General features: G+C 50.6%; 1 protein-coding gene across 9 annotated transcripts in view; it reads left to right on the plus strand.

Moving 5' to 3' along the window:
- LOC111939342 (protein CEPU-1) overlaps window positions 1-13,324 on the plus strand; it is a 365,998-nt gene that overhangs the window by 345,692 nt on the left and 6,982 nt on the right. For all 9 annotated transcript variants that reach the window (XM_086860983.1, XM_086860984.1, XM_086860989.1 and 6 more), the window contains one exon: window positions 12,908-13,042. In XM_086860983.1, the coding sequence (XP_086717109.1) occupies window positions 12,908-13,042 (135 nt within the window). The remainder of the gene's footprint in view (window positions 1-12,907; window positions 13,043-13,324) is intronic.

A 13,324-nucleotide genomic window follows, 5' to 3' on the forward strand; every position in this document is an offset into this window, starting at 1 on the left:
ATATTAGCTCTGAGCCGTGACTCCATTACCATTATCGCCGGAATATTACCCATTTATTATCTCCCAGCAACCCTGGAAGATGAACACTAGGCTTCAGAGACCAATTGTTTTACAACAGACAGGATCTTGGTGTGCATTGTTTAATGAGGTAAACTACATTATAGCCAGCATTAATTTGGCTGCGGTGCTCTCCACTAAATCATTGTTAACCTGTAAATCTGCCACCACTTTTGATACTCGTTTAATCAGCGTGCGCTGGATGGAGCAGCCGGGCAAAGGGTCAGCTGTGGTCCAGCTCTGCTTGTATCATGTAGAAATAAATAGGGTGAAGTTGCCATGGAGAAGCAGGACTTTGGGATGGACACTGGTTTTTTGTGTGGTTGTGGTGAAGGAGGCAGCTGTCTTTGCCATGAGAAGAGTGTGCACACACGTGACCACCAGCAAGATCCTGACAGGGATCAGGGGGAATATTTAACATAAATAAATATTCCAGCAGCTTCTCCATCAACTCCCATGGGAGCAGGGTCTGGCCCAGCAGGAGACAGAATCTGGTGGAATTACGTCATGGGCTCCAGGTTGTTCTTTCTCCAAGGAATGACTAAAACTTGGTTGGCAAGCCATGCGGGGAGCTTCTTTTAGCATTTCCCTTCTGATGCACCCTAGTTCTTCCTGCTTCTTCAAAGCAATGGGAGATTATGTACTTTTATATGAATAAAAGTAATATTTTTGGTTCCCTGCATGGTGGAAATGAACTCTTGGAGCTCTTGGCATAGCTACCTCTGAAATATGCATCATGGTACAAAAATAACAAGACCCCTTCCAGCTACAAATGAGGCAATGTCTTTCCATTAATAAAAGGAGGGGAAGAAACCCTCTTGGTTTCAAGACAGTCCCTAAATACAGCTTTGCAATGTCACACTTTCCCATTTTGCCAGAGGCGGGGAGGAATCTGCTCCTCATCACGGTTTGGGGAAGCAGCTGCCTGCTGCCCTAATAGGGGGCAACACAAGGAAGGCCTGGCTGCACCCCCAGATTTTATCCTGTGTCTTATCCCCTGTGTCCCTGACCACCTTTCCCACAAAGGTGAGACCCACAGAGGAGCTGCAAATGCCCTGATCCATGCTTGGCATGGCATCTCTGTGTGGGAAGAATGGGATATGTTAATGGCGTGGTGGGACAAAGAGGACAAAACCCAACACACCAGCAATGTCAGCTTGTTGGATTTTCCATTTCTTCTTTACTGCTGAACACAACTCCCTGTTTCCCTGATAAATGCGTGGCTTTGTGTCGCTCCCTGTCTGGGACTCTCCTTTCATTCAGCTGGCCTGGGGAAGAGCAAGGGACAAGAGTGTCTGAGATTCCAGAGATCTCCACGCAAATTAAAACCTTTTATCAGTCCCTAATAGCTGTGCAAACTAATTATATTTGGGCCAAACTTTGCCAGCGACTCCCCTGAGGTATTATTATAAAAATCTGAGCTGTGGAAATGCGTCCCCATTCTGTCAACACCAGGTCGCTCCAGCTATAGAAAACTCTGCTCTGGCTTCTTTTAGCTCCCGTGATGTGCTTTGCATAAGCTGCTGCTGTTGTTTTCAGGAAGGAGAGAGCCTGGCTGGGCTGTGTCACACGTGGCCCAGGTCTGCTGAGCCAAGGACAGGGCAGTGTGCCAGGTAATTGCACTGAAATATTTATTTGCACAAGCCCTGCCGGCCTGGCTCGGTTTGTGGCCATCAGCATGGCTTTGGGGCTGTGGTGCACAAGTACTTCCATCCCTGGAGAAGTGGAATGTGGTGATGAGGGGTGGTAAGGATGCTGGAGAGGTGGGGATGCTCAAATGCAGAAGGCAGGAGATGGGAATGAGCAGCACAAGGAGAAAGCACACCAGGCTCTATATGGATGGTTTTCCCAGTGCCAGTTCCTTGCTGGGTGGCTCCTTGTGGTGTTGAAGCCGATTTCCACCCAAATTTGTTCTTTCTTTTTCCTGACATCACCATTTGCTCTATTCATTGCCTTATAACCTTGTTCCCAAGCTTGCACAGCGTGGGCCACCAAAGATAACCCCCATGTTCACCCACCCCCACTGTCCATAGATGGAGGCAGCACAGGGAAATGCTTTGAGCCAAACTTTCCAGTGGGAAGGTTTTTGTCCTGTGCCACCATTCCCCCACCATCCTTGCACTCTTCCTGGGGCGCAGATTGCCAGCTAATGGGGTGGAGCTACTCCAAGCACTCTCCATTAATGGAGCAGAATATAAACAGAATAAAGCCTTCATTTCCCGGGCTGTGATTTCATTATTAATATACTTTACAGTTCACAGGTTGTTCATTTGCTTCCATGTTTTCTCAGCTGGTGTAATCTGCCGCGCGGAGTGAGAAGAGTCATAAAATTTCCATTTCCAGTTGAATGTGTGTCCAATTCGCCGTGAAATGTTTCTCTCTGTCGTGAATATTAAGTGCTCAAGGAGTTGGTGGCCCCAGGATTAGGCAGGGCAGGTTGCCAGCCCCTGTGTCTGTCCCAGGGGTGTGGAAGAGAAGTGGGTGTAGAGAAGGAAAGGTGACAAGGCGAAGTGGAGGGACTGAAGGAAGAACCTTGTGGCAGAGGAAGGGAAAGGGAAAAGAAGATAAAGTGAAGATAGAGGGAAAGGAGGGAAATTGAGTGGCAAAGAAGCTTCAGGGAGGGATGTGGTGGGTGAAGAATGCTCTGACAGAACTGACCTACAGTCACCTCCTTGTTTCCCTGTCCCATGACCTTGACACTTGTCACAGAAAATGTTGCACCAGTGATTGCCCCAGTTTGTAAATCAGTTGTTGATGCCTGTGCTTGGTCGTTGCCATGGGCCTCAGGGCTGTGCCCTTCCCCTGGCCTGAATATGGGTAGAAAAAGATTCTCCTTGTCTCTGGTGAGGTTGAGAAACGCTGCTGTGATTGTAAGGGCAAGGAGCTGGAACGTGCTGGTGATCTGGAGTGGCTCAGCTGCTCTGTATCGAGCTGGAAAAGAGCAGTGAGCAACCACGGAGCTGTATCGCCATTGCAGACACATAAAAAGGTCTTTTCATATAAATTTGGGGAGAAAAATATCATGTTCTGCTCATGTTAAGCAGCCAGCAGGAAATTTGTTGTATATTTAGAGTATTTAATGGCTTGTAGCCAAGCAATGGCTTTGTGGGACAGGGAAGCAGAAATTTGGGTAGTTGGGGCAGGTGGTCATGCCCCAGGCTGGGAAGGTGGTGGGACCAGCAGTGCCACAGAGGGTGCCCACAGCTGCAGCACCACTGGCAGTGGACACATCTGGCGGCACATCTGGCACATTGCTGCAGCTGGAGGTGGTGAGGGATGTGTGCCCCGGTTACCCCTCCCTGGCCTTGCAGTAGCAGCACGGGATGTGGTGTCACTGCTGGGAAAGGGGACAAAAAGGCAAATCGTGGTGGCATGTCCAGGCTGTGGGGGTAGCTTGGGCACTGCCCCGAGCTGATGGCATCGTTTCCTTCCGACTCTGTGCTGAAATTACTTCAGCCACAGCATTCCTCACTGCAGGGGAAAAAAATGCCTCTTCCTTTCCCATCTTCTCTCGGTCGAGTCAAGATAATAATAGTCTTTTTCTGATCCCCTGAACTTTCCCATCTGCTTGGTAAAACAATGGCAATTCTTTTTCCTCCTGGCCTCTCTCTCTGTCTTCCTCTCTTTTATTTTTATTCTCCTACGGTATAATTTAAAGCCAGAGCAATGCTGTAGCCTGTGGGTTTTTCCCCTTCCTGTGACACACTGCTGTTATTTAAAATGGCTTTTCCCTTGCAGAGCAATGCCTCTCGCTGCCCTCCCAGCTCCTGTAGCAGGGCCAGTACCTACACAGAGGCCTGAGGAGGGCATGATGGGCTCAAGAAAAGGGGCACAGCCCTTCAGTCCCCCAGTTTCATCCACCCAGTATCACACATTCCTGAAATTCCTGTCACAACCACCCCATCCCCACTCCCCAGGCCCAGGGCATGCTCACCGGTCCCCCAGGGCCCCAAACCCATCTAACTCATCACCCCTGCATTTCCCTGGCTTCTCTCAATAAGCCACAATATTGCAAGTGATCCTGCAGAAATGGAGACATCAGTGCCATAAAACACGAGGGACAGAGCAAGGCCACTGGGCTGGAAAATAGCGTGTCTGAAAAAATAAAGATGGGATAAAGATGATGGAGAGGCGACAGCGAGTCTCACCCTGCCATGATTCAGATGGCTCTGGGGGGTGAAGAGTGGTCAGGGGGTCCCAGGGGAAAAAGGGGGATGGAAAATATCCCCCATTTGCAGAAAGTCGTGTCAGCAGCAGAGTTCAGGATTGCCACGAGCTGCCTGCAGGGATATGCGTGGAGAAGGGAAAGTTTCCCAGATCCCCATGACTTCTTGCCAGCACTGGGGATGGATTTAGCCGGCACTTGATGCTTATTTTTTTCCTCTAATGCCATTATGCCACTTGCTTCCCATCTGAGGGATATTTCCCTAATGCGGCTGAAATACAGCTTAACCGAGGTTACAGCCATTTAACGCTTTGCATTGCAATTGCTTCTTAAGAGCTTGTCCTGTGGAGAAAGCCTTGGGGTTTAAATTTCCAGCCAGAGGGACCCTTCGGTCCTGGCTGCCAGCAGCTCTTTTTCACACAAATCCAGAGGAGAGCAGGGTGCCTGGAGTTTGGCAGGGGTTGGGAATGCTTTCTCCTGCGCAGCAATGCATGGAGCGGTTGGGAAGGGATGTGGTGGATCTTCCGTGGAATTTTTTCGGGTTCTTTGCAAAGCACCTGCAGATAACAGGCAGGACCAACCTTGGTTCTTGCTCTCCTCACCAAGCCCTGTGCAACACAGCTTCTCCCAGAGCCAGCAAGGAGGCTGCCAGAAATGGGATGAGCTCCAGAGGAGCCAAGTTGCGACAGGATTTAATGGAGGAGCAGCGTTCCCACAAACAGGATGCGTGTTTGAGCGATTTTCTCCGGCAGCATCTGTCGCTCTCCAACATCTTGGTACCATTGCAACAAATTATTTAACCACTACCCACTGTACCCCATCTGTTAGGCAGCCCCTCCACGTGGATCAGGCCCTACTTCCCACCTTTCCAGAGAAACTCACCGGCAAAGGCTGAGCGCCAAACAACAGGACAAATTAAATCAAAAGCACAGCTTCGGCACCCAGGGGGAAAATGCACATCAGCTTTGACTTATTGCATGGCGCACGCTTACAAGAGAGAAGCAGCGGCTTTTGTCACTGCAAGGGGCCATGAAAAATGAATTAGGGCCGCTGCTGGGAGAGGGCATGCAGGAGAATCTTTCATTCCAGAAATGCTGTCCTCTCTCACCTTGGAAGCAGCTACGGGGAAAAAACCACAGGGAAGGAGGAGGAGTAAGGGGAGGAAGGAGAGGGGACTTTGTGTTGGGCACCTGATTGGATGCTCTGGGCTGTGGGAAGAGTGGTGCAGGAGCAGTGCTGAGGCTCGGGCAGGAGCATGGAGCTGCTGAGAGATGCTGTCTCCTCAGGAAATCTCTGGAGAGGTCTTGCCTCTGTGGGAGCCTCAACACTGATTTTCATGTACCTTTTGCATTTGTTTCTGCGAGAAGGCAGAAAAGCTCCGTGGGAAGTGGCTCCATGCCAGGCAGAGCCTCTGCCGGGCATCAGTCCCTCCCAGTGTCACCACAAGGGTCACCCTTGCCTTTCCAGGGCCAAGGAGGAAGGTATCCAGCTCATACTGGTGGTAATGGGTGGTACCATTAATTGCAGCTGCCCTCTAATGAGCCCTGTGCCCATCTTTGCTGCAGATCTGGTGCCATTGCAGCTCTTTGTGAACTGTTGCCATTGCTAATTGCACTAACAGGGTGACACGTGCCCTCTGGACCTTTTCCTGGGGTCCAGTGTCCTTACCAGCACCCCAGGAGGAGGAAGGGGCTGTGAGAGGCTGAAGACAGTCACTGCCACTTTGCTGAGCCTTGATCTGCCTCTGAGCTCTCCCTCTCATCGAAATAAAAGGGCTCATTCTTTATTCGACTCATTTACTCCTGAGTTAGAGCCTCGTTCAAGGGTGGTTGGTCCCTGAGTTGTTTTGTTTTGTTTCTTTAAATATTAATTTCCATAATCCATTTATTTCCCAAGGAACTACTTCTTGCAAACAAAAGGTTTAATGCTCCTCTTTTATTCCTGGTAACAAATAAGTTGTCTGAGACGTGCAAACATCCCGGCAGCAGCAAGCCGTGCGCCGTCTGACACCACAAACCGTGCTAAGGATGTGCAGGGACCAGGGAGACTCATCCCTGAGGGATCACAGGTGCCAAAGCAGCATCTCCCTGGAGATGCTAGCCCAGAGAGGGAGGGCAGCAAGCCCGGCCAGCACTGGGAAGCCCCCACAACCCGGGATTCCAATCTTTTGCATGGAGGCGTCTGTGACATGCCTTTTTGAGATGGAAGATTTGAGAGCCGAAGGCCGGGAAGCACAATAGAAGATAGACTGCTTGTACCTCATTGTCTGGAGAATAGATGGGCTGCAGGCTCCCGGAGAATAGGAGCTGCCACTCAGGTGGCTTTAATAGAACAGGCGGCAGATAGATTTCAATAAAAGAAATGAGTATAAATATTGTTAGCGGAGAATAGAGGGAAAGTGAAAAAGATCTTGTTTAACGAGTCACAGTGGGAAACTTTCAAGGACTTTTAAGCTAAAAACTCTTCACAATGGTGCTATAATGGATGGCTCAGGTGACTTGGCTACGCTGCATAGCATCGGTGGGGCGAGCAGAGTGGGCAGGTGTCCCTGGAACACCGTGGGGAAGGGCACAGCAGGGAGTCAGAGATTGGTTCGGGTTGTAAGGGACCTTGAAGAGCATCTCATTCCAACACCCTGCCATGGATAGGGTCACGTTCCACTACAGCAGGCTGCTCAGGGCCCCAGTGCCTTGCTTTCACTGTCTCTGGAGTTAATGCCAATATTTTCACTTTATGTGACCAGGAGATGTGGTGGCTTCTGGAAGGCCTCTGCAGGTCAGCTGTCCCAGTGATTAGTGAGATGTGTGGCACGTGCCCACCGAATAGTTAAATGTCAGAGTTGTTGTATGAGATCTGAGCCCCAGGGGTGATCTCAGGGATGCACTGAGCAAATGGAGCCACAAATGTGGGTCCTGCCTCAGTCCTAGCTCTGTGTTGAGCATGAAGTGGAAGAATGTCTTTCCTACTTTTGTGGCAGCTCCGTGTTGGAATGTGTATGTCAATGTCCCCAAGTCCTGACCCTGTGGTCACAGGCAGTCAGAAATGGGACCTTCAGAAATAGTCACCTGTGCTCATGTCAGCACAAAATCCAGCCTGGGTGGGTCCTCCATCGTATCTTGGAGCAAAACTCAAGGCACCCTCAGCTCACCTGTGTCCTAAAAACTTGGAAGGGGATGAAAAGCCACAGCACTGCCTGTCCACAGGCAAGGAGAGAGAGGCTCCCACAGTGCCAGGGAGGAGAGGACACTGATTTCAGTGGAGTAGAAGGACTTTATGTCGAGGATTTTATGGCCACCCCTCTCCTTCAAAGCCTGTGCTGCCATGCACAAGGAGCAAAATTGGCTGTCAGAGTTCCCCAAATCCAATAATAAAGGGTCCAAGTAGGAAAACATGATGCTTTCCCTCTGTTTGGTGACACCAACTGGTGATGGTCGCCACCCCTGGGGCGTGAGGATGAGGAGGGACCTCAGACTGCAGCAGTGGAGTGAGCTCCTGCCAAGCTCCCACATCCCTGAGCACTGCACAGTGCCAGGCAGCGAGTGCACCATCCCCTGGGGCTTCGCACAACATCGGGCCATGGAAACACGCTAATTAACATGGAAAAGCATGTCAGAGGAGAGATTTCCTCCCTTGTCATCGGGAAACTTCAAAAACAGAGTGGCTTGGCCCTGTGTAAGCACGACACAGACTCTGATACGCTGTGTGCCCGTTTCTGGGGTGACAGTCCTGCTTCTGAAGGCTTGTGAACATGAAGAACAGGAGGTTTGTACCCCATACCTCACGTAGGTGTGCTTCCTAAAGGGATGGCTCAGGTAAGGGGGGGATCACAGATAGAAATGGGCTGGAGCCTGTGGTTCAGGGATGCAATATTCACAAGAGGAGGAGAGGAGTTTGTCTGGGTCGATAGGGTAATCTTAAAAAAAATCTTTTTTTGAATGATTGAGCTGGATGATTTCCAGCAGGTTAATTACCCCTAATCTTTGTTCACTGGAGCGTGGCAGCTTTAAGCTGGCACAGGGGGAGCTGAAAAGAGGGGGTGCACAGAGGAGAAGCTGCCCTAGCTAAGGTCATTCACCTGATCAAACAAAAACGGGGAATGGAATTTCAGAAAAGCCTGAACTTTGTTCCTTATGTGTTAATTGAGCCATCAGGAGAGGGTAATAGTGGTTAATAAGAGGTGATGCAGGTGCATCTCCCAGTTTGGCTGGGGCATGTTCCAGAGGCAGCCTTTCCTCTTGTTTACCCTCCTACCTGGGGCTGTGTTGTGCCTCCTTTGAGAGAGATTTGGGGTGATTTGGGATGGTTCCTTTCCCCACCTTCTCTGATTCTACTAAATCTCCCATCCTGCACTTTTCCTCTCGCTGCTGCATGAAGGAGAGGTGAAGTGGGTCTCAGGTGCCAGCAATTCTCTTATTACCTTTGTGTGTTTTATTTATTTACCATAAACTGTTATAGGATGGCCATCAGCATCGCATCGGGGTGACGTTTGAAATATATGGCTCTCGGGTTTAGTGCGTCACTTGGAGCCGGGAGTCTGTGAGATGTTAATTTTTATTGCCAGGAGTAGCCATAAATTGATAGTTGAGAATTGCTGTAGGGACTGTAATTAACTAGTTACTATTTCACCTCCAAAAGGAGCAATGTTTCACGCTCTTACTTTTACTTATCTGGAATCAGCTGCTGTCAACATCCGCTGAAGCCCGTATAAAGATTTATAGACCTTGGAGGTAAATATTGACTAATGGGCAGCTTGGCTTAATGTTCACCTTGAAGGACAATAAATTGTGCTATTGATTGAAGTGAGATGTCAATATCTGCATTGTTGTAAACATTTTAATAAAATTATCTCCATAAAATATTCTCTTTCTTTGGTTGATCCTGGCCAGTGGGATCAGTGCCTGGAAAATGCAGCAGCACGGTGGAGAGGGCAGGGCATTGCTTTGGGATCACTGGTGGGACTTTGAGCAGCCAGAGACTGAACCTGCTGTGGGACCACTGTTGAGGTTGTGCCTTTGGGCTTTAGAGGTGAAAATCTTGCAGCCCTGAGTGGCTGGGCTGGCTCAGCTTGATCTGAGGTGCAGGGAGTTCCTATGGACACAGGAAAGAGCTCCAAGGAAGCTTTTTCAGTGGCATCATGGGCAGCCTTCAGCCAGGGAAAGCTGTGAGCAGTGTCCTAGAGACCTGAACATGGCTGCAACAGTGAGACAGGGGACAGTGGCGTGTAATTAATTTGGGAACATGTGTTCACTTTCTGGTGAGTTATTATCTTGTCAGAAGCTCAATGGAAGCAAATGGGGAGGAGGAGTCAGAAGGGAGATGAGTTGGAATGGGAAAACAAGAAGCAAGGGAAGGAGGAAGGCATGGAGGGAGGAATATAAATGCAGGAGGCATCTGCCCACAGCTCATCACATCCATGCTGTGTGGGACCCCAAGCACAGCTTGGCCATCTGTTGGGTTTGCCTTGGTGCTCTGTGCCACACCAGGACCTCGCCTCTGTGACTCCTCCACTGCCATCATGGTCAAACTTCCCTTTCCCTGAGGCTTCTAACAGAGATCTGAAGAGCAAGTCCTAAATAGTGCATGCTGCTCTGTGTGCAGCCTCCTGCTCACTGAGCACAAGGATTCAGGCTCTGCTTTTCCATCTCCCCAGCTCGCTCTGGGTTAGTTCATCATCCTTGGCTGATGAGCCAGGATTATGCTTGTGCGTCGTCCATGGCCATTCCATTTCTGGCCTGTGTGATATTATTAGTATTAATAATAATAATGATGGGTGCTGGCTGTGCTGGTTTTCTAGCTCCTGAGGAGATGAGAGAGCTCTCCATTAATTCCTGCAATATTTCAGCTCCTAATTGTGCTCAAGCAGAGACAGCCTTGAAAGTTCCCACCATCAGTTCAGGCAGAAAAGGACTGGTATGTCTGGCAGAGCTCCTGGAGCAGCAGGGCTCTGGTCAAGCCTTGCCCTGAGCATTCCCAAGTTCCAGGTGCTTCCAGGATGTTATCCCACAGAATCAAGCAGATTTATGGATCTGGTTTTCCTGCAAAACCACTTGTATAGGACAGGACAGGGGAATGTTGTCTCAGTCACCTGGTGTCACCTGCTTCACCAGTGGGCAGGGACTGTCCATGTCACCTAAATATTTGAGATGCTGTAGCTGGCACTGAGGAGGCATCCCTGGGCCAGAGGCTGCTGCAGGGAGGGTGTTCCTAATGCTGTTGTCATCTGAGCATGACTTACATCAGGTTGTGCACAGGACAGAGACAGGAGTCAGCTCCAGCTCAGAGCATCCTGTCTCAGTCCTGGGCAGGCTCCGTTTGGCTGTAGCCAAATTCCTGGGATGCCAGACCCCGAGTCCCTGAACTTTGAGTTCTGCCTCTCCATCAGCTGATTACCATGCACATATCTCAGACTTCAGAGCTACCCAGGCACGGAGGAAACCTTCAATTTTCCGAGCTTTTACAGGTGGAAATCTGACCCTTGCAGTTACTTTAATCAAGTCTTTTGCTGGGGAACAAAATGCACTCGAGCTGCTTTGCTCCCTGATCAAACCAGGCACACAAATTATGGCTTGACTCTGGCAAGAGCCAATTCTTGCCGCTCCAGAACTTGGGAAAGGGCCTTTGGTGAGTTGGGAAGCAGTGTTATCTGAGCCTTTGCACAGCCCAGAGTCAGATTCGTGCACAGAGCATCTGAGGGCCACCAGCTGTGTCATTACTTTATCAGCAGGCAGCGCTGTGCTACAGAGAAGCCAATTCTAGGTCAGCCACAAAAAGGAATTCTTTTCCCCCCCTTCTCCTTTTTTTTTTTTGCAGTGCCGCAGGGCCGCTGGATGTAACGCTGTAATTTGTGTGTCTCTAAAGGATATTGATTTTGGGGTAACGCCTTCATATCTCACCCTTCAGTTGCACTAAGTACTGATGAGCTCAGCGGTTTGCACCACCAGCCACTCGGGTGGGAATTTCAGCACAGGGCTGAGGACGCTGTTGGATGTCAGCAATTCATCAACAGGAAAACGCACTTCACTCCTTTCCAAAGCTCACAGGGCTGCCTTCCCAGTTAGGTCGGCCTGGGAAGGTGGGATGCACACATGAATGCGTGGGGTCCTCAGTTCAGGGAGCAGTGGACATGCAAAGTCCCAGGAGTGCTGTGTGGAGCTGGCAGCTGTGAGTTCTGGTGCAGGAGAGAGAGCCAAGGTGGGATTTCATCACGGCTGAGCATATTTGCACTAGTTTGAGTTGACAGTAGTGGCACCTGGGATTGCAGCAGCACGATCCTGGCACATGCCTGAGGTTCTCACTGTGTCGAGCTGTTCTAGGGCATTACAGGAACACCATCGGTGCTGGCTCGGGTCTTCCCATGGTGGGTGGTGGAGTCTGACCACACCACTCCTGTAGCGTGGGAAGAGATGCCATAAAAGCCTCAGCCGGCGGGATGCAGGCGCTGTGTGCCCCGCTGGGAGCCTCCCACGTGTGGATTTTGCATGCATTTGTTAGGAGCAGGATGCACACGGTTGGCCGGTCAAGCGCAGCGAGTTGTGGCCCATCAGGTCACGCCAGCACAGACAGCGATATCCGGGTGGGAAGCGAGGGCTGGCCGAGCTCACGGCATCCCCCTGGGGACCAGGGACCTGTGCTTGGCCTCTCTGCCATTGGCACTCACTCCCAGAAACAGCTGTCCAGAGCTAATTTATTTCCTAATGCTGCAGCAATGTTAATTTATAAATTACACTGGTAATTCGAGCTATTATTAATTTCAGATGGTGTAGGGCAAGCCTAATTAAAATATGACACCAATTGCCACACATATGTACCAAGGACTACCGTTTAAAATTTATAGGAATATTAAGTGTGACACAGGGCTCGGAGATGCTCTGTGCAGTAATTACAGCATCCTGGCTGCAGGAGATCCAGTGGGGAGATGTAAACAACAGGGAAGGAAGAAGTTGTCCCTGTTTTGCGGCCTGCAAAAAGTAATTTTTGCTGCTTGTTTGGGGGAAGAACCCGGGGAGTCTTGTGCCCCAGCCAGCCAAGCACTGTGTGTTTCCAGGACTGTGTCAAAATAAAGAGTGCTCCTGCAAAGAATGGGGGCTGAAAGATTTCAGAGTGAAGGAAATGCCACTGATCGCATCTTTCTGGCTTTGAGTGAAACAAGAAGCTGCACTGCAGCCTTGATGGGGAAGAGGGGACAAGTGCAGCCCCCCAGAAATGAGCCTGAGTGGCACAGGGATGAGGTGTTTCAGCTAAAGGGAGGTGTTGGCACCACCACTAATGGGAATAGACTTGCTGTGAATTAATTGAAGCTGAAGAATCAGAGGAAGGTACTAATGTGAGCTGGGTGAGCCTGGAGGTACCTCCCAGCTGGGGGGATGCGCAGAGGTGAGCTCAGGTCATTTTGCAGGGTGCAGCTTTGCCCACTTTGCGCACCCTGAGCACCTCTGGGACATTATCCCCAGCAAGCAATGCTCTCAGTGAGGCCAGAGCTGCTGGAGCACTCCAGTGTTTGCAGAAACCTTTCTGGCAAGGATTTTCTTGGAATGGAGGGTCATAGGCACACGGGCAGTCTGGGCTGGGACCTGCTGGCTGTGTGTCCTACTGCAGGGTGACGTGCTCCGAGATGGTGACCAGCCAGCGGGCACAGGGTTGTTGTGCCTCCCCATCACTCAGGGCCTTCTGTCTCTGCCTCTGCAGCCGTGGGCTTCATCAGCGAGGATGAGTACCTGGAGATCACGGGAATCACACGGGAGCAGTCGGGAGAGTACGAGTGCAGCGCCTCCAACGATGTCTCAGCGCCCGTCGTCCAGCGAGTCAAAGTCACCGTCAACTGTGAGTCCCTGGGGGCCACTGGGGACAGGGGTGGGGCTGGACAGGGGCACCACGCTGCCCCACAAGGGAGTGGCACTTGGAAGTGAGGCACACAAAGGCCCCAGAGCGAGACAGGCAGCAGCAGTTTTTTTGAGCAGGTGGTGTTTTGCCCTATTTTCCCCTTCTTTTCGAGCTCCATTTTTTTCCACCACCTCCTCCTCAGCTGTCTCCATCAACCTGGGTTTTCTGCCCGTGGAGAGATGCTGTGCTGATAACCTCTGAGGAGAGGAGAGAAGTGAGCAG

The sequence above is a fragment of the Cyanistes caeruleus genome, chromosome 23, assembly GCF_971803275.1.
Source record: "Cyanistes caeruleus chromosome 23, bCyaCae1.hap1.1, whole genome shotgun sequence".
Lineage (NCBI taxonomy): Eukaryota > Metazoa > Chordata > Aves > Passeriformes > Paridae > Cyanistes > Cyanistes caeruleus.